The following is a 21,149-nucleotide window of genomic DNA, read 5'->3' as shown; positions in this document are numbered from 1 at the left end:
ATAAGACACAATGCGTACAAACTGAAATACAAAACATTCTGTTAAAGTGGTCAAACAGGTTTCCCAGAGAGATGTGGAGCTGATTTATGCAGAGCTAAGAATACCTGCTACCTGTTTTTTACTAGGTAGCAGTCATAGCTGCATGCCCTTTGTATTAAATGTTTCCTTAGTTCAGTATTTTGAAGCCTTTAATTACAGGGAAAACGTCATTTGATTAACTAGAAATACAGATTTTGTTTGCCAGGAAATTAAGAAGGGTATGCCCAAAGGCAGAATTTGACTGACTGCAGATTATTTTGACATTTTCCATTCTTGTCACTTTTATTCATTTCAGTAATCAGTAACAACAAACTAGATCGGAGGATGTTCCCTGTCCCTGAGGCCACGCAGTGCATTATGACACACATATGTACAGCTAAATCGTCTTGCACCTTTTTCTCCTCCTAACCTCACCTGACAAAGCAACTAACATGGTGGTTTTGCTGGGAAGAAGCCCTGGCTCAAGCATTCCTCCGAGCTGTGGCCAGGGTTTGTCAGGAGGAGTGATAGCTGGCACAAGCCAAAACTGTGTTGCCAATTGCACCAAGAGCAAACCAGCCCAGACTATACCATGTCAGTGCTTCAGTACATCCTCTGGTCCTGTTGAATTTGTAATTCATGGATGTAGTCTATGATTCTGACTGGTCTAAATACGCAAAAGAACTTTACTAGCACAGTTCATTTAAGCAGGTATAAAACTAGGGTAAGTACCATCTTAGTCTAAGATCAGAAAGAAAACCATATAATCTGCACTTTAGGTGATATTAGAGGATATATCTTGCTGGCTGATGCTGTTAAGAGAGCTAATGCTCCTTTGCACCACTCCTGCTTCCCAGCAGTTAAATCCACACTTGAAAGCAAGGGTGATTGAGACACTAATGATAGCGGTAATGATGACATGTTTATTCACTTGTCTAGTAAATTATTTTGTGAAATCATGCTGTCATTATAGTAGAATTGTTAGAAAGACTTTTTGAGTAACTACACTTGAAGGGAAGAAAAGTATCTTTGTAAAAGCATGTCTTTGTTGGTGATCTGGACAGTGTGATGGAGTGCACCCTCACTCAGCAGGTTTGCCGACAACACCGAGCTGAGCGGTGTGGTCAGCACGCTGGAGGGCAGGGATGCCATCCAGAGGGACCTTGACAGGCTTGAGAGGTGGGCCCGTGCAAACCTTGGGAAGTTCAACAAGGCCAAGTGCGAGGTCCTGCATGTGGGTCAGGACAATCCCAAGCATAAGTACAGGCTGGGCAGGGAGCGGATTGACAGCAGCCTTGAGGAGAAAGGCTTGGGGGTGTTGGTTGGCTCACCACGGCCTGGCAATGCACACTTGCAGCCCAGAAAGTCAACTGTATCCTGGGCTGCATTAAAAGAAGCATGGCCAGCAGCTCGAGGGAGGCGATTCCTCCTCTCTACTCTACTCTCATGAGACCCCAGCTGGAGTACTGTGTTCAGCTCTGGGGCCCCCAACCTAAGAAGGGCATGGACCTGTTGGAGTGAGTCCAGAGGGAGGAGCATGAGGATGATGAGAGGGCTGGAGCACCTCTCCTATGGAGAAAGGCTGAGAGAGTTGGGTGTTCAGCCTGGAGAAGAGAAGGCTCTGGGAAGACGTTATAGCAGCCTTCAGTACCTAAAGGGGCCTACAGGAAAGCTGGAGAGGGGCTTTTTACAAGGGCATGTAGTGATAGGGCAAGGGGGATTAGCTTTAAAATGAAAGAAGATAGATTTAAATTAGATATTAGGAAGAAATTCTTTATTGTGTGGGTGGTGAGACACTAGACCAGGTTGCCCAGAGCAGCTGTGGCTGCCCCATCCCTGGCAGTGTTCCAGGCCAGGCTGGATGGGGCTGGGAGCAACCTGGCCTGGTGGCAGGTGTCCCTGCCCATGGCAGGGGGGGTTGGAACTAGATGAGCTTTAAAATCCCTTCCAACAAACCATTCTAAGAAAAGAAAATCTTGATAATCTAATTTGTATTGTATTGTCTTTCAGAAAATCTGATTTCCCACTCAGCCTCCTCACTTTTAAGGGAGTTAAAAGTATTTCCTTTATCACAAAGGATGGTGATCAAAGTGTGCTTTCATGGCAACAACCCAAGATTCCCATAATTTTCTCAAAAATGTTTGTTCTTTGAAGCATTTACATGCTTCACAATTTAGAATGGGGAAAAAAATATCCATTGCATGTATTAATTGGAGTATGTAAATAAACATTATATAAAAAATCAAATTTCAAAAAATTTAAACTTTAGTTTTGGTTCTTTGTATTTGTAGAGTGCATTATCCTTAAGAAAAATAGATGCTTTATTATATTTGAAAAAACTGTATTAAGATAGTGAAGTATTAGCAGAAGTCACAAAGACTGCACAACACACATGCTTAATACTTCAAATTCTTTCTAGATTTTATTTCTGTTAGAAACTTAACAATGCTTTTAAAGCGTCATTCTTTAGAATATTGATTACCAGATTGCCACAGCATTACACGTAGTAGATTTACGAACACATACAAAAAAACCTCCTCCTGTTTTCATTTTCTGTGCTTTTTTTTTAAAGCTGGAACTGCTTTATGGCAGAAAAGCTTTCAGATGGCACTGTTTTATAAAATACCAGAATTAATTCTGTGTATGATAACATCTACTTTTTAATTCTAAAATTAGCCATCTTTATCCTGTCGAAGTATCTATGGAGAGTGTCAGTAAATTGAGCCTCAGTCTGGCAGAGAATCAAGAGGATTCACATAGAGCAAGCCAGGCAAGCAAGTTTTGTAATTCTCATGGTGAAAGCAAAAAACGTGTGCCTGGTTTGGTTATTTTAGTCTGCTCTATCTTAATTTTACATAGAAAGCTTTGGGAAAGGGACCAGTTGTCTTTAAGTTAGTTGCAATTTAATTTAAAAAGTTAAAATACATGTACAGTACTTCAGCAGATAATAGACAGCTCTCAAATGTTTAAAACATTTTTAAAAATGTATTTTATTAGAATTCACATATATTTGTGGATTTTACTCTGTTGTCTGAAAAAGTCATAATTTACCTACCTGAAAAGTTGTGGTTTGGTGAGCTTGATTCATAATTATGACATTGAAAATGTTTTAAGCTGAAATCTGAGATGAAGCATGCTGAACAAAGAATATAGCTATATGTATTATAGCTTCAGTACAGCAAATAACCATCTGTTAAAGTTTAACGTTTCTTCTCAAGATGTCTTGGGAGTATTTTGATTTCAAAGGATCAGGACCCACGTGATAACGTTTTTCTTGCATTTAGAGGGTAACATGTACCCTCTACCCTCCCATAAAATGCAGAGCGTTCTGCATGTTCTTCCTTGTTTTCCAATGGCAGCCAAGGGCTGTTGGTTTGGGAGCCGCTTGCCAATTCAGATGTAAAGCAAGGGGAAGGGAACCTGCTGCTTCAAATGCTTTAGCCAACTAACAGACATCAGGTCAGTTTACCAGATTCTGTAGGGGTTCCTTTTAGTTTACATAGGGAGAACCGAAAAGACTGAAACAATATTACCTATTGATTTAAGCATGAAAGTTTTTAAAAGGCAACTCCTGTACCTAATTTTCAGTCTCTTCCAATGGCATTCCCCGATGCTTTTCTCATTCTCTGAAATGAACTCTAGCCCATTCACTGGTAGTGACATGATCCTTCCTTTTTGTAAATACATACCTAAAAAAGGTACTAAACAGAGACATAGTTAAGTGATTCCTTGCTGGCCTAGGTAGGCTGCATGATGTCTTACTGTATTGTACCATGAGCAGCTGTACTGAGGATGGATGCTGCCACTCTGTTGTTCTTTGTGCCTACACGCAGTGAACTCTGTGAAGTAAAATTGTATTTAGCTTCTGTTTTTTAGAAAGGCTTGGATAACAAGGTATTGCTAATATTTTTAAAACCTTTGACTATGTGAAGAAATTCAGCAGAATAAGGATGGAATTCATTTCACCTACTTTTATATGTCTAAAATTAAGTGTCTAACTGTGAGGTACAGTAGATCTCTCTGTCATCAGAGGAAAAAAAGGGGAACCTCTAGAGAATGATTCTGAGCTAGCAAGTGTAGTTATCTCTGTCCGTGGGCTGCAGAAGGACTCTAGAGGACTGACTTAGGCTGGTCCTGTTTGGACAGACAAATGCCATCCATATGCCATCCATCTTTTCAGTGGCTGAACCAGCGTAAAATGCACGGGGATCTAAATCTACAGGCTTCTCCTTACCATGGTTTCCTCTAGAACCTGCTTGTTCCAATATAATCCAATATAAGTTTCCAAAAGTGGAGGATCATTTTGTGTTTGTTCTGAGAATTCTAGGCACGTTGCTCTATAAACTGAAAATAAAATTCAAATTAAGTTACCTTTTTAGGATTCATATTGTTAATCCACAGTGAGCTGTTTGGTTTTTTAGATGTGAATAGTTTAAGTTTTAGCAGATTTACACCAAACAAGTCAAATTATATAATTAGTGATTTGTTTTTCTTATTAGACAGCCATAATTCAGATGATGACATTTTTTTAGTCTGTTAACATTTCTCTCTAAACATTCCTATTCCATTCAAATTAACAAATTAGTTTTATAGCTGTGTGTAAATTCCTACTTTCCAGCGAGTCCAGGATTTACTTACTCAGCCAAAGCACTGCAGACCTGCGTGGTTACATCTATCCCACCATTGTGCAGACATTGTATAACTTAGATTTTCAAAATACTTTACAATCATTTTGAAACTTTAAATTCTGTAAAATAGTTCTAAAGACAAAAACAGGTAAGTGTATTGTTGGCAATAAGGGATACGGTTTTTTTCTTTTAACTGCGTAATTTGCAGTTTTGAAGGGTGACATTCTATCTTTGAATGCTCATGAGCAGTTTGTATTGCTGACAAAATCTGTGTTATCACTGACAGGGACATGAAGGTAAGCTGGGCTCTGAACACTGGAAGAGGAAAAAGCTAACATTGAATACTAAATAAAACTGTCTTTCTGATTGATCCATGCATTTCTGTAGCATGAATATTTTCTGCCCATGAACATTTTTTATCTGCATATTGGGAAGCTGGACAGTTAGTTAATTTGAAGAGTAAAATTTTTAAGCAGATGATAATTTCTTGTCTTTGTGTCCTTTTAAATAGGAACAGATGTCTCAGGTGTTAGATGCGATGTTTGAAAAGCTGGTTGAAGGAGGGGAACATGTCATTGATCAAGGGGATGATGGTGACAACTTCTACGTCATTGATAGGTGAATCGCTGTGTCTTATTATAGCACAAAGTATGCAGAAGTCGACTTAAAAAAATCTATTTCTCTACATACTTGTATTTAACTCTTACATATGTTTGCATGGGGGAAAGGAAACAGAACGCATGTGGACCAGTATGGCTCTGCCTGAGCTACAGAGAGCGGTTTTTGAAAGGAGGCAGATTTTTTGTATGGAAATATTTTCCTGTCCTCTTTTTGTATTGCTACATCCCAAAGGCTGTTTTTTATTTTTTGTTTGGTTTGTTGTTTGTTTGTTTTAATGGGAAGACATCTAATACAAAACACAATGGAAAAAGTTTTATAACTCGGTGTTTGAAATCTGACTGCATTTCAATACTGTCTGTAGACTTTCATGTTTAGATTAATACTGTTAGACTTTGAGTTGCTGAGTTATTATTCTTCATTTGGTGATCTGTACTGGGGAAAGCAGGTAACTCAGTAAAACCCCAGTTATCGATTAATGTCGAACTGGGGGGGTTAGGAAGAGCATTTACTTTGGCATCCTTCACTAGTCTGTTGGCACCAGGCTCCAGCCAGGCCATCCCAAAACATCTGTTCTTATTTGAACCTTTAGTTATAGGCTAACACGGTGATTTCTGCAAGTGTCTGAAAGAAATATTACGCTAGGACTCTAAAAGAAATGCAGAAGGTTTTGGTCAGTGTAGATCGGTATAACCAGCCGGTCAAAAGAGGTGATTAGCCCACTGTGTTTAGCATGGGTGCAGCCTCCCCTTGACTACTGTGTGCGGTTCTGGGCCCCGCAATTTCAGAAGGACGTCGAGTTGCTGGAATGTGCCCAGAGGAGGGCAACAAAGCTGGTGAAAGGGCTGGAAGGCATGTCCCGTGGGGAGCGGCTAGGGACTTTGGGTTTGTCTAGTTTGGAGAAAAGGAGGCTGCGGGGCGACCTCATTGCTCCCTACAGCTCCCCGAGGACGGGGAGGTGGAGAGGGAGGTGCTGAGCGCTTCTCCCTGGGATCCAGTGAGAGGACACGTGGGAATGGTCCAAAGCTGCGCCGGGGAGGTTCAGACTTGACGTTAGGAAGCTTTTCTTTACTGAGAGGGTGGTCAGACCTTGGGACAGGCTTCCTGGAGAGGTGGTTGATGCCCCAAGCCTGTCAGTGTTGAAGAGGCATTTGGACAATGTCCGTAATAACATGCTTTAGGTTTTGGACAGCCCTGAAGTGGTCAGGCAGCTGGACGAGATGATCGCTGTAGGTCCCCTCCAACTGAAATATTCAATCAGAAGACTGTAGAAGTGTGCCAGGATTCTCTGCTGAAGAGTCAGTTGTTCAGCTTTGTGAGGTTACAGTTTGTCATCTCTTATCCAAAATGCTGCAGGGACTTCACAGTATTCTGTCAGCCTTGCAGTTTTTAGGAGCAGTGAATCACCTCTGAAGTCCCTTAGCAATGAAATCATCGTACAGATTTTTGCATTACATTCACATGGTTTATCAGCACATACCATACAAGTATTTAACACTGAACAAAATGATGTCTCAGCATCAATGGCTATGTCATGTTTTACAAGATACCAGATTTTACTGCACTCCCAAATAAAAAAAAAAAAGTTATTAATTTAATGATGCGGAGAATTTCACAATATATGAGATAAATACTTATCTTTATTTCATAATCTTATGTTACTTTTCATATACATACCTTTTGTTTCCTACATCTCCTCTATTACGTTATAAATTACTACTTTAAGATATTTTAAATGTTAAATAACTTGTGTTATTATTTCAGTGATCATATAGCAATTTTTGCAAAGACTTGTTACATTCATTTTAAGTGTGTTTAAAATGAAGTTGAGAAACAGATACTAAGTTGGATCTTAATTTTTAATAAGTTCTGGTGATCAATAGATCAGTGTACATCCAGTCTGTCTTTAAACTGAGTTAATGTAAAAACTAATAATCCTATCCTTCCCTTTAAAAAGGCTCTATTTTTATTATTATGGAAGTGATTAAGATGTCTCTGCAAGGTGTTTAATATCATATAAACAAGAGAATATATTTCAAATGCTTTGTCTTTGGAATTCATGGTATTAAAAAAATAGTGAGAGGCTGCTTAGCAAAGGACTGAATTTTTCTCACTGTATTTGTATATTTTATTAACAGAGGTACATATGATATTTATGTAAAATGTGATGGTGTTGGGAGGTGTGTTGGAACCTATGATAACCGAGGAAGTTTTGGTGAGTTAGCCTTAATGTACAATACACCCAGAGCAGCTACAATTATAGCTACCTCTCCTGGTGCCATCTGGGGTTTGGTAAGTGAAATACTTGTTTTATTAAACTATTTGTTTTAATTATTTTATATAAATCACATTGATATTTTATATCAGAGTAAAAAAAATCAATTAAAATTTTGGAAAGTTTCATTTTGAAAATTGTGAGAACTCTAAACGCAATACTGTCTTTTTTCCAGAATCTGAGAAGCAAACCCAAGGCTTGAAAAAACACTGATTGTTTTTTGTTTTGTTTTGTTTTATTCTATTTTAATGAGAATTTCCCAAACTGCAAACCCCTTGACAATTACTTAGGCGCATATATAAAATATTTTCCCACATCTTGATAGGAAATGCCTTTGGTTCCAGAGTAGGATTCAAATACAAGGTTATTTATCAGTGTTATACTATCTGGATCTTTGACAACAGTAATAGAATTTACCAGAAGGGTGAAACTGGGATAGCCATCTTCTTCAAGTTGTACAGATCAGTCTAATGACTGATCCCAAGAGAACATTTCCCTGTTGAAACGAAAGGTGTGTTTTTTCACCAACTTAATCCACATGACTGTAGGGATCATGGCAGGGTTTAGGACACTACCAGAGTGGCTTTAAATTGGATTGGGTTGTATCGGCCAGCAAATTCCATCTGTGGCAGGGAAGGCTTGCAAAGCATTTTACCTCTGTCACCAGGACCCAGTCATGTGAAGTTAAGAGAATGAAACAGTATACGTGTAGTTTTTCCATCTGTCTGCTTTACTTGGTTTGCCAAATACTAAAGAACATCCAGCTGGCTGTTTAGGGAACCAATGAGTCTTATTCTGCTAAAACAGCAGAAATTGGACTGTGCCCTAAGACCCAGACCCATGTATTTTGGTTCTGTTTGTATAATATAAAAACCTCTTTGAGTACATAGTGATATGTATGGGACTCAGAATGATGAATAAAATTTGTAAATTAAATATTTAAATATTGAGGATTTCTTAAATATCTTAAGTTACCCACTCAGCGTTCATCATTTAGCCAACCTGTCTAAGGTAAATTCTATACCCTCTGTAAGTAAACTGTATATGTATTCTAAGAGCAGAGCTTTTCAACAATGTGAATCAGGTAAGGAGTTTACTTTAGGAGCTTTTGATTGACCTTTAGAGGAGTCTCTCTCAACTGACTGCATGGGGAGACTACCCAGCTAGTTTGGTGGCTACGCTGAGTGACTAAAATTGGGTAAATTGAACGTATTCAGCCACTTCTGAAGTATTTTCTATGACACATGCATTTTCTGTTAACAAACTCTCATTTTCTCTTTGTGTTTACAGGACAGGGTAACATTCCGAAGAATCATTGTAAAAAATAATGCCAAAAAGAGAAGAATGTATGAAAATTTCATTGAGTCATTGCCGTTCCTGAAATCTTTAGAAGTAAGATTTGTATTGCTTTATTTTGATGGCTGTATCAGAGATACCTACTAAGATTCTGCTTTTGCAAGGTTACATTTGGAATTCAGATTTTCTCCACAATAAAAGTTTGTATACTTTTGTTTTGGAACAAGACCATATTTTTTATATTTCTTAATTTTCAGGATAAAAAATTATTGTTAATATTGTATTTAAAAACCACCTGTGGTTTTTTTTACCTTTACTTTGATTTTCTTAAGCTTGATTTTACTAGTTATTAGCCCATAAAAATAAACAATGATATAGGGAATATAAAAATATTTTCATTTAACAGCTACAATTTTACATGCATGCTTTTCTGAAAATAATTTTTGAAGACTTGGGATATATAGACTTCTTACAAAAATGGAAATTCTATCAAAATGTCTAGCTGTTAAGACTATAATATACCCTCTGGAACAATGTTCAGTAGTTCTTCCTTTTTTTAATGGTTATCAAAACAGGAGAATAATGATTGACTCTTCTGTGCAAAGATTCATGAAAGGAAATATGAAGGGGATTTCTGAATATAAAATATTGTAAGGTAACCAAATATTTCTTACATTTTCTTTTTTTTAAATGAAGGTATCTGAACGTTTAAAAGTGGTTGATGTGATTGGCACCAAAGTGTACAAAGATGGAGAACAAATCATTGCTCAGGTATGGTTTATTTCTAGTTTTAGTTTTTCCTTTCCAATAGGTAACAATTACAATGTTGTCTATAGACAATACTTACTTTTAAACTATTTTTCTTTCTCAGATGAAACCAAACCAATGAATCTTGCATCTAAGAGGGGTGATTATTTTGTTTCAGAACTAATTTTTCACTTATGGTCCTTTGGAAAACATCTCTCTTTCTTGGTATGAATTAAGGAGTCAATGTTTTTCTTATACTTAGAAATTCGAAGTATATAAAAGAATGATTGGTTCCAATAAGGAGCACTGAAGACTTACCTTGGTTAAATTGTTAAAATTGTTAAAATATAATCTTTTGAAGAAGAATGCAGAGGTAAACTCTTCAGGGTAGGCAGTGGAGACTGTCTTGCTCCAAAGTAGTTATTGGATATTAGATAGCCCTTGGATGCGTTTTATACTGGAAACTCTGTAAGGGGAATAATTTGAAAGGAATACAAAGGTGGAGAAACAGGAGTAAGGATCCTAAAATCTTCCATATTACTGTTTTTCTCTGCTTTTTGTATAAGACACAGTCAGCTATGTCTTTTCATGAAAAGGCCTTGCTGTCAGTTCTGTATAGAAGTTTTGATTATGTGCCTAGAATATGGTTTTCACATTAAAAGTTATTTATTTTGCAACAGGTATCAAAAAGATGAGCTTCAAGGCACTGGCTCAAATATTTTAATTTTACCATGAAACTAAAAAGGAAGTTTCACATTTCCTTTACTTACTTTTTTTTAATTTTATTTGTCGTCGTCTTCTACAGGGTGACTTGGCTGATTCTTTCTTCATTGTGGAATCAGGAGAAGTAAGGATTATAATGACAAGGAAGGTAAACATCCATAAACCACAGAATGTTATTTTTTAAAAATCTTGATGTATTCTAAGCGTTACACAACTATGCTACCATTGGTACTGATTTTGCTTATCCAGTCCTGTGTTCAGCGTCTCTCTCTCTCTTGATCTCTCTCTTCCTTTCTTTTTTTCACGTGGTATTTCAGGGTAAACAAGATGTAGAAGAGAATGGAGCAGTTGAAATAGCTCGATGCTCGAGAGGACAATATTTTGGAGAACTTGCTCTTGTAACTAACAAACCACGAGCCGCTTCTGCATTTGCTCTTGGCACCGTCAAATGTTTAGGTATTGTTCGATACTATTTTATATCTAATAGAAAAAGATAAATAATCTCTGGTGGTTTTTATTGTGAACTCTGTCTTCCTCCAGAATATAGGATTTAATTACATTTACCCAGATAAGACTGTTTAAGTACATTATCTGTTACTGTGTATTCCTATTTACATTATTCATCTGCAGAAATTGTTTGCAATTGATAACTGGTATTAAACACAAATTCTCCAACATTTCTCTGATCACATGGAAGTAAAAATTGGGTTAGGACAGTACAGAGTATTGCTGCAAACCATTTATAGCTATCAGATAAATGTCTAATGCTCTGCAGAATTTCTTTTCTCAGTAGGCTGACCCTCATCCAAGAAAAAACTGTGGCAAAAATCCTGACCTATTTATCACCATAACTTAAGCTTTAACAAAGCCTTTGTCTTCACTAGCCATCGATTTAATCATTCTGTCACACTGTAGTCTCAGGCACAGGAAGAGCAAGCACTGTAAGAGTTGGGCTCATGGACAACCCTTTGCATCCATTGCTTTTCATGGTCTGAAGTTTAGCTCCTAAATATTTGTATATAATTATGGGAAAGCTGTAAACTGCAAAGATGGATTTGGCATTCTTGATTGACAGCTTGATTGCCAAGCCAGTAACCGAAAAGTTTCTCACTTACTTAAAAAGGTATTATTTTTAAAATCCTCATCTCCAAACACAGATGATGGGGCAATACAAGATCAAAGATGGTAGGAAAGAGTAAGAGGCAGTGGTGAGTAAGGGTGTCATTACCCAGTATGGGTGAGTCACAAAGATCTCTGGCACTTCCCAAACAGCAGAGGTCTTGACCTTTTCTCAGGAGCCCAGGAGACTAGGCCACCGGTTTGGAAGCTGGCTGAAGTATGAAGTTTCCTTCCTGGCCTATAGGCTAGAACTGTAGAGGATAACATTATGTAATAAGGTAAAGAAAATATTCCGGTTGGCTATACATTGACATTGCATGTGAATGACAACCTCCAGCCTTTTGTACATTTGCTGAGAAATAAATATGTATTACAGTTTCCACTGTGGATGTAAGCAAGAAGAAATAGTAAGGAAATACACTAAGTTAGACCCCAAATAGAGCCAACAACATCAGCAAAGGGTGTGGTGTTTTTTTTGGTTTTTTTTGTGAAATCTCAAGGGTATTTTGCGGGAGAATCCAGGCCTCTCCAGACTTCTTCAGCAGGTCTTGGGTGACAGAAATCTTAATATGAATATATTTTCAAAGTAAGAAACACAGGAAATTCTAAGTTTGTTTATGAAGTTTCAAGACGGCAATGTGTTGGTTGATCTTGGTTTTGCTATGCTAGGTGGTTCTCTTCTGTGCAAACAAGTACATGCCTCAGTAGTATCTGTCCTGTTATCATTTAAAATTTTACATTGGAATGTCATGAACACCAAGATTAGTGTCTGCAACTGACAAGCACGTTATATTCTTTCTCTTTCTCTCCCCTTTTATCTTAGTTATGGATGTGCAGGCATTTGAAAGGCTTTTGGGACCTTGTATGGAAATTCTGAAAAGAAACATTGCAAACTATGAAGAGCAGCTAGTTGCTCTGTTTGGAACAAACATGGACATTGCCGATCCCAGTGCATGAACTAAACATTGGAGCAACAAGATCTGTTATGAGAATATAGCACAGTAGTGGTTAGTCCACTGAGAAATTGTCTCTCTTCCTATAGATGCCAAGCATTTTCTGTGATTTTAAGGGTGGGTTTGGGGGTATTTTTTTGACTTATTACAGTGGAAATACTAGTAAACAAAATAGGAATTTAATAAATTGTGGGCTTGATTTTTAAAAGTGCTTAGCTTTGATGGTTCCATCTGGCATTAAGATGACCTGTATTAGCACAGCACCTTTGAAAATCAAGTCCTTTACCACAGCATTTCCTTAAAGAGTAGATTTCAAAAAAACCCACATGCGATGAACTTGTTAAACCAGCTTCTGTTCTTCAAAAAGGTTACAACTTTTCTGGAAAGACTGTTAGTTTGAATGTGATATGTTGAAAGTATTAGTGCACACAAAGTGTTTATATGTATTAATACAGAAGATATACAGTAGATATTACTTTCTGACTATTACAGTTGTCATGATTTTATGTTGCATTTATCACAGATGTAGTGAATCACAGACTAATCGTAAGATAAAGCATGACAATGCATTTTGTGTAACACTCATGACCCAAATCTGATTTTTAACATACTGTAATTTGTTTTAAAGTCCTCTTTGTTTAATATGTCATGTTTCAGCACGACATTGTAATATCTTATGCAATTCAGAGGACTTGTATATTTTTGCAATAAACTGCATTTTTTATTGGTTACATATATTCTGTACAGTCTAGAGTTAGGACAGCTGACAAATTAACCTTAATGCTTTAAAAGCAAAGGTATAGGTCATTGTCATGTTCTACCTAATCATACATAACCTATATTGTTTTCCTTCTCCCTTGTTTTATATTTATGCATTTTGTCTCTATCTATGCTTGTTCTCTAGTTAATTTTTTTTTAGATCTCACCTTTTTTATCTGTTAAATCTTATACCTATTTCAAATGACATGATCTCTGTATATCTCTCTTCTTGCAGTCTAATGTTAGCTGTCAAAGACCAGATTCAGTTACTGAAGTGATTTGATGTTGAAAGCCATGCTGAACTAAGCTTGTCCTTGAAAAATCCTTATCAGGAAGTGCAAAAATACTTTTAATTTGAAAGATCAATACTTCAAAAGCTTTGCACAACTCTGGAAAGTATGTCATTGTTAAAGCTAACATGTCGTGCTTTCAAAATCCTGTAGGTCATCAGAAATTACTATCATCTTTTTAGCCATAATAGCATGGGATACCTTCTGAGACTGAGGAGAGAGAGTATCATCTTAATTAGGAGCACAGGGCTCATTGCTTACAAGGGTCTGTGGCTGGATTTCAGGCCCAATCCAATTTTAATACTGCTTACTGACCTGTTTGTGGATGTACATGGAAAGCTAGTGCACATAATGACGATCAGCAGTAGTTCTGCCAAAATGATACAAGAATTGTAGGAAGGCTGCTTGTGCCCTGTTCCAAACACCTGAATTGTAACATCTTTCCTTCTTAGATAATGACTTTTCTATTGCCATATATTTGTGTATGTTGATGTAATTATTATCCTATAGTTAGTGAGATGTTCTGACAATTTATATAATCATACCTGTATATGAAATTATGATTATATAATATGATAAAAATATATAATTTATATCATAAAGTATGGTATAAATTATAAGTCAGATTCCTAACAAAATACAATCTGAGCAAAATTTATAAATGTCATTTTTTTTTACCTAGAAACCTGGTACGAATAATTGCACATATGATAACTTGCCTTTGTACTTTTGATTTATGGAAAAAAAAGAGAAGCCTGTTATACTAGAAGGAAATATCAGGTAACCAAAATCTATACTCTTGTCATTCTGTATGCTTAATCTCTAAAAGCTACCTATATTTTGCACTAGCTTGATGTGATTAAGAAAAATGCTAGAAATTACTTGTATGGCAGTAAACTACAATCAAGGCCATAAATGCCAGTCATGATATTTTCAATATTGTTGGTTATATTTAAAGTTTCCTTACAATAAACAACACTTTTATATATAAAAATGTTTATTGATATTGTTGTGTTTTAATTCCATTATCATAAAGTTACAAGTAACCTATTTATATTCATTTATTAAAACATTCGTAATTCTTAGCACTTCCATGTTGATTTCCATAAATGATGTTACGTGGATGCTCTGTCTGCTCAGAATAGATTGGTGTGGTAATTGTTGTAGCTACTTTGGATTTGATGACTTGCTTATAATTTATAGCTGGGGAGAAGCTGCAGGGTGAAAAATTTAAGATAATTAGAGACATTGGATTTTTTGAGTGCCAGGTACAGCTTCATGTTGCAGCAGTTTTAATGTGTTGCTTTTGGGGACTGGATGACTTCTAGAATTTTTTTTGTTGGTGAATTGGGGGGTGGGGGCAGGCAGGGAGTTAAGCAACAGTAATAAATTATCAGTTTGTAAGTTTTGTCCAAATCATTATATCCTTCGTCAGTCACACTTGGGATTTCTCCTGGATCTGTTCATATGTGCACTTCAAATGTGCTACTCTCAGTGTCATAAATGTGGCAAGTGCTCATCCTAAGAAGGAAATCATACTAAGTCACTGATTTTTAACCACCTTGCCAAAAGGTAGATAGTTCTAATAATTTTAAACCATACTATGTTGTGTTTATCTTACGAGACTATCTGCGTCCATACTTATATTACCTGATGCTTCTGTTATTAAAGATTTTTATTGTCCTTGTTTGTAGACAGGTCACTAAAGAATCAGGACTTTAGCAGTTACTTGGCACATACATGTTAGTTTGTTTCTCTCCTCTCTCCTCAACCTCGCCAGCAATTTATAATTCTGCAGATGATTTAAATGAATTTGATGGATGGCTAAGTTCTAAACAGGAAAAAATAAATAAAAATGCTCCAGTGAGTTTTTGAAAATATGCCCCACTGGGTGAGAAAAAAGCCTGAGAGAAATCCTGTGCTGGAAAGGCATTCATGGGTTCACATGTTACTAAGCGAAAGAGAATCCACATGACAGAAAATGTTTACAAATGCCTTAAACATGGGAAAAAAATCCAACCACAGCCCTCAGTTGATCACAAGATGCAAACCCCGGAGGAAAGCAAGCTTCCTTGGTTCTAGTGCTGATGCGGTCACTTTTGAAATGTCATTTGTTTGTCTTCATGAAATTTGATTCAAGTTCACATGGAATAAACATTTCTGAAATCATTCCCTTCTGGATCTCCTGTTTGAGGTCCAGAAGTGACCAGCTGTGGAAGTCTTGGGGCATAGCTGTGAAAGAGCATTGTGAAACCATCTACAACCTAAACCACTGTCACTCCATCTTCTTTCCTCGTGTTGTCTTTTGTAGTCAGCAAAGACGATTTTGGTTCTTGCTGGAATGGTGGGTTTGGTTTTGGTTTGATTTTATTTGTTTGAAATGTTTGCTGCTGTAAGTTTTCTGTAAGGTGACTCTGGGATAGTTACATCATGATTTTTATAAATTTGTGGTTTTTTGTAACTTTGCAATTTCCATGGGAAACAGTATTGTTTTTCAATATCAAGAGTTCCCAGATGTGTAAAATCAGTATCTGCTGGTCATCCTTCATAGACCTGGAACATCAGTTTCCTAGGCTTCTTTTTTCAGACGCTTACTACATCTGACACCTTTTGCTGAACAAAGTGATTTGCTGAAAATCAGTTTGCCACAGCATGGACATTCTTACCATGCTCTTGCTAAACTTTTTATGTTAATTCAAAGCTCTTTTTATCCATTCATACATGTGACGGTTATAGATTTGTATTCTTTTGGCATTTCTAAGACACTTTCCTGTGTATAGTTCTCAAACAAGGATTACTGCATTTATCTCTGGGAGGAATTGCCTTGTATGCTGAGTGTGTACAGATCTGTGCTGTTGACTGTCTTACAAAATTTAGCATCATTCTCAAATCACTCTGCGAGTTGTATTTCCTTCAGATATATACCAAGGCTGTTTCCAATTTCTTAATCTACTTGTTGGCTCAGAAGGACGCTTAACAGGCTAGACACTCTCATTTGTTGGACCGAAGGGAAGCTGAATAATCTTGGTAGGATATGAAAATCCCAAACAAAATTACATTTTAATGTTGTCTCTTCCTTCTTCCCATTTCTTTCCCTCTAAATTATCTTTGTTCTGATAGGCGGGTGAAGAGCCAGTGGCAGTAGGGGGATGTAAGGCAAGTGGAATGACTGGCTGGGTCCGTGCTGGGACGCAGTGATTTGGTTGACTGGGCAGTGACACTCTCTTCGTCATCCCCTTTGTCCCACCCCTGTCCCTTCTGTGGCAAATCAAGCTGAGCTGGAGAGCAGTAATGGCATTGCCATGGCTGTGTGAATACTGTGGGTAGGGTTGTGCTTGTTTCTTAGAGCTAGCAGAGATACATGTATGTGTGGGGAACAGGGAAGAGGCAAAGGCCAAACTGCTACACAAAAGAAACTGCGCCCAGTCAGAACTGTGTGGAAGAACCCTCACACTAGGTTATACTGGGCCATTATGACAGTATCTGCTGACTCAGCCTTTTCTTATTGAGGTAATTTATATTAGGACCACCTAAAAATTGCACCATGGCATGGTATGAATACTTTCTCCTTTCTTCTTTGAAGGTATTGAATTATTTCAGCTGAGCAGCTATGGAGTTTTGGGAAAGGATAGCGGTCTGTGCAGGTCTCTCTGAGGAGGACTAACTCCCTGGCACCTGAGCAAGCCTCTGGGACCTGCTCCCCCACATCACTGAAGATGCTGGAAACGCAGTTCTGATATATGTCTTATTTGGAAAAAGCCATGCAACTTATCACCAAGCTCTATCTTCTTTTCCTCTTTGTTGCTCTGTCTTTGTGCAGTCAGGTGGTGTGACTATCTTAAGCGACCTTAGCTTCACTGTACCTTTAGTTTTTGGCTGCATCTGTATGGTTGCGTCCATCATAGGAAATTTTATGTGCCTGAGACCGTTTGTTAGCACTGAGGCACTGAATGACCAGCATTCATGCTGTTTTCCAGTATTTGTGTGGGCTCATTTATAAGCTGTCTTAGAAGGGTTTTTTTCCAGCTTTCCGCATGGGGTGGCCATACGCAGATGGCCAGCTGAGAACAGTCCTTGGCCTATGGTAGCTCCCAAACTGTATTCAAAAACTATTTGCTATTGGCCCATGCAAAAGCTATGCCAGGGCTATTGGGGGGGGGTGGGGGGGAAAAAGACCACCAAAAAGCAATACAGATGGTTGTATTCCAGTGCCCAGGAGCATTCCCCTGGCATTTTAATTTACCAGCAGCATAGTGGGAACCTACAGATTATCTGTAGTCTCTTCTTGACTTGTTTTTTTGCAAGCTTTGAGCTGGGATAGAGTGGTTTGTATGTATTCATTATTCTGGATTGATTCTTGATACGTCAGGTCTGTCTTTTTTCCTGATACTATAGTCATTTTTTGTCTTGCTCTGTCTTTGTAGGTGGTAAGTTTAGCTAAAGCTGGAATCTGCCATAATGATATGAAATAAATTTCTCAGTAATTCCTGTCCTGTATTGGAAGACAAAAAAAATAAATATATCTCTGGCCTGTTATTTGTTGTTTCTTCCCAACTTCTCCCCACTGCAGGAGTCAAGTGAAGTTTCCCTTCTAGTACTCAAGAAAAAAAAATCTTTCCTGGGAGTAACGAGTCTTCTGTTCCTTGGCTCTGCATTCCCAACAGCATTCTCTGTGAGGAGATTAAAGAGGTGAAATGTAGGGGTGGGCATGCTTAGAGTTGTCATTAGGAAGTGGGGGAAGAGCCAGCTACCATTGCAGCTAGCCACAGAAGGCTGTGAGAGGATGGAATGAGTAAAAATAGCCTTAGGAGATACTGAAGTCATTGTGAAAGGAGAAAACTGATGTGAGAGGGTCTGGCAGAGTGGCTGCAGAACAGAGGCTGCTGCATTGTGTAGAAGTGGAAGCTCTGATGAGTGGGTTGCTCTGATGTCTGGGGAGCATTTAGTTAATTGCTGAGGGTGGATGTGAAAGCTTCTGTAGCAGAATTAAAATAATGACGTGAGCAGTAGCAGCTGTGTCATAAGGGCAAGACAGGACATTGGCTTTGAACAGAAGAGATTAAAAGTAGAGATGGGCACAAACCCAATAGATATATATTTTACTAATATGACTTTGACTGTAATGTGCATTTTTAAAATCTACTTTGAGGTTTCTTAACTTTGTGGCTGCCAATTTTAAGAGGTAAATAGGATGCAGATATATCTGTATCTGTAATTTCTATTTGCGTAGTCTTTCCTGCTTATTTTGTGCTTCTTGGTAGCCATCTGTAATGTGACAAGAATGCACAACTAACGCTTCCCAGTCCCCCACCTTATTTTCTACCTCTCTTATAACAGCAGAAGCAACTGAATCAGCAAAGCTACCAACAACGTCCGTGTTACACAGTATTGATTCATTCTCTGAGCACCCATTCATTTTGGGCATGGAGTAAGGTGAGGCAGGGTGTGTGGGGGTGGAGGTGGGTAATGATTTAATTAGAGAGTAGGCATACAGAGCAAGGTGTATGACATTGGCATAATCTTTATTCTGAAATTTTAAAGCTACATATTTGACTTCAAACAAGAGGTTTAGTAAGTAAGCTTTGATACAGTTTTATGTGTCCTGCTGCCACGCACTGCATGTACCTGGCCTTTTATTAATTTTCTTTTTCATCCTTACTGAGTAAATGTTAATTTACCAAATGCAAAGGAGAAAATGTAGATTTGAAAATAAGAAAGCTGTTACATGTCTGTTTTTTTAGAATCTCAAAACAATTCAGACACTCATCCTTTCAAGCTTTTAATCTCAGTCCTCTGTAGGATTCATATTTTTGTGCTTTCTGGGTATGTCATAGATGGTAACTGTGATATCAAGGCTCTAATTCAGCAGTGGTATTTACTTGTCTGGACCTGTACCTGGAATCTGGACCGCTGGATCTCAGAGGACTGGGTTTCACACCTAACACTCGTGTAAGGTTTTCTAGAGAATTGGGGACCTTCATGGCAAATAGATTTAACATTTAGTTGGGGAAGAATGCTTTTTGTTTTGGGTAAAAAATTACATAGTGGGTGGAAATGTGCTCCATAACAAGGTATGAACCTTCAGGCTAATGGTGGTTTTCTGAAAAATCTAATGGGTCTTGAGACAGGATTTTGTCTTCTGCAGCTGCTTGATCTGGCCTCTGTGCTCTCCGCCTTCCACACTGCAGCAGATGGAGCTTTCAGAAAACTGTGAGTTTTACCTTGCAAGTGGCTGTACCACAAGCAGAGTGGCCTATTTGCAGAATAAAGACATCTGCATGCACAGGTCTTCTGCCAAGCCTTGATCTGGAAGTGCAGTGTCTGCAGTAAGATTTACTGAAAACTCAAGAAGCTTGGGTCTCTCTCCAAAGAGCCTAAGGGGTGTTTAGGTGTGTAAGGGAGGAGATCAAGAGAGAGAGGTGAAGGGCAGGAAGGAACACAGCTTTAAAGTTAATTTTATTGTGGAGTGGTGTAAAAAAAGATGATTCCTGGCTTACCAGTTTTCACTTCATTAGAAAATGTATTTTAGAGAGAGCATGCTATGAAAGCTTTCTTGTACAAAGATGTATCAGTTGTTTAGGAAAAGCCTGAGTTCTAAATATAGGAAAAATCTAAGCTTGTGGGTTGTGGAGTTAGACAGCTGATACTATAATAAGCTTTCTAGTCACTTAATGGCTGAATCTCAACATTAATTTTCAGCTTTTTCCTGGAGGCATTTGCTCAAATAACTCTTATGTTTTTGATCTGGGAAAATGATCTGTAAAGGATTGGTTTGTTATGTGATTAAGCATAGAAGATTTTTAGTTAAATTCCATGGCATTGTTTCTTTTTCTACTCTTTTTTTTTTTAAGCTAAACTTGCACATATACTTATGAAAAGTAATAATTTCCAGTTCACACTGCAGAAATATTGCATGGTTTTGAAACATGCTCAAAAAACAAACATGCTTTTTTGAGACACACTCGTTGAACAGTGCTTACAGAATGGTGATGACTTTACTAACAGGCAAGCTATTACTCCTTGGAAAGGTAAATCTTAAACTGATGTGCCAATGCTGTTTCGATGCTAAGTACAGTTTCTGGGTGTGTGATTTGATATTTTCCCTTTTCAACTGCAATAGCCTTATAGACCGGTGGAAACAATAAAACAAACATTCCCTCTAGTGGCCACTAACAGCGTATATTTCATGGGACACAAAGGTTGCTGAGAACGCTAAATATAGACCCATTTCTATTTAAGTTGTAATAGGTAACTTGTTTATTTGTTTATGTTCTCGCACAACTATGATAGTGTGCCCCACAATCGGAGCTGTTGTAGATACCAAATTACAACAACAGCTCTGATACAGGATTTAGGACACGTTCACGTGATTGGGATGATGTTGAAAATAGGGTAAGGAAGAAATGCTTTTCTTGGAAAAATCCCAACAGTTGCAAAATCTTGGAAACTCTTTTATCAGTTTCTAAAATCCTATTGGTTATTTCCGAATTGTGCATGTTTTTTCTTTGTATCAGATCACGCGTAATAATGTGTTTGACGAGGAGGATTTGGCATCAGGAGTCCCTGCCTCTGCAGCCTCCCGGAGTTACCGTGTGAGCACACCTGGTGCTACCTGCAGCCTCCTTCCTCGGTCAATAAAACAGGACTAACGTGGAACTGAACCAGGCGGTGCTTTTGGCTGTAAATGTACGGGCATGCCTGGGAGACGCTAACGGACTGATAA

The 21,149-nt window shown here is 37.9% G+C and overlaps 1 protein-coding gene across 4 annotated transcripts in view; it reads left to right on the top strand.

Annotated features, from left to right (window-relative positions):
• The window catches only part of PRKAR2B (protein kinase cAMP-dependent type II regulatory subunit beta), a 94,318-nt gene extending 76,737 nt beyond the window's left edge, over positions 1 to 17,581 (top strand). For 3 of the 4 annotated variants that reach the window (XM_080392778.1, XM_080392777.1, XM_080392780.1), the window contains exons 5-11: positions 5,158 to 5,264; positions 7,403 to 7,556; positions 8,830 to 8,931; positions 9,532 to 9,606; positions 10,388 to 10,453; positions 10,623 to 10,761; positions 12,248 to 17,581. In XM_080392778.1, coding sequence (XP_080248904.1) covers positions 5,158 to 5,264; positions 7,403 to 7,556; positions 8,830 to 8,931; positions 9,532 to 9,606; positions 10,388 to 10,453; positions 10,623 to 10,761; positions 12,248 to 12,381 — 777 coding nt within the window. In that variant the 3' untranslated portion in view covers positions 12,382 to 17,581. The remainder of the gene's footprint in view (positions 1 to 5,157; positions 5,265 to 7,402; positions 7,557 to 8,829; positions 8,932 to 9,531; positions 9,607 to 10,387; positions 10,454 to 10,622; positions 10,762 to 12,247) is intronic. The other variant, XM_080392779.1, reaches the window with a different exon arrangement.
• The last annotated feature ends 3,568 nt before the right edge of the window (positions 17,582 to 21,149 follow it).

Source organism: Falco punctatus, assembly GCF_963210335.1.
Source record: "Falco punctatus genome assembly, chromosome: 6".
NCBI lineage: Eukaryota > Metazoa > Chordata > Aves > Falconiformes > Falconidae > Falco > Falco punctatus.
The sequence above is the reverse complement of the archived record's forward strand: the minus strand, read 5'-3'. Positions and strand labels throughout refer to the sequence as shown.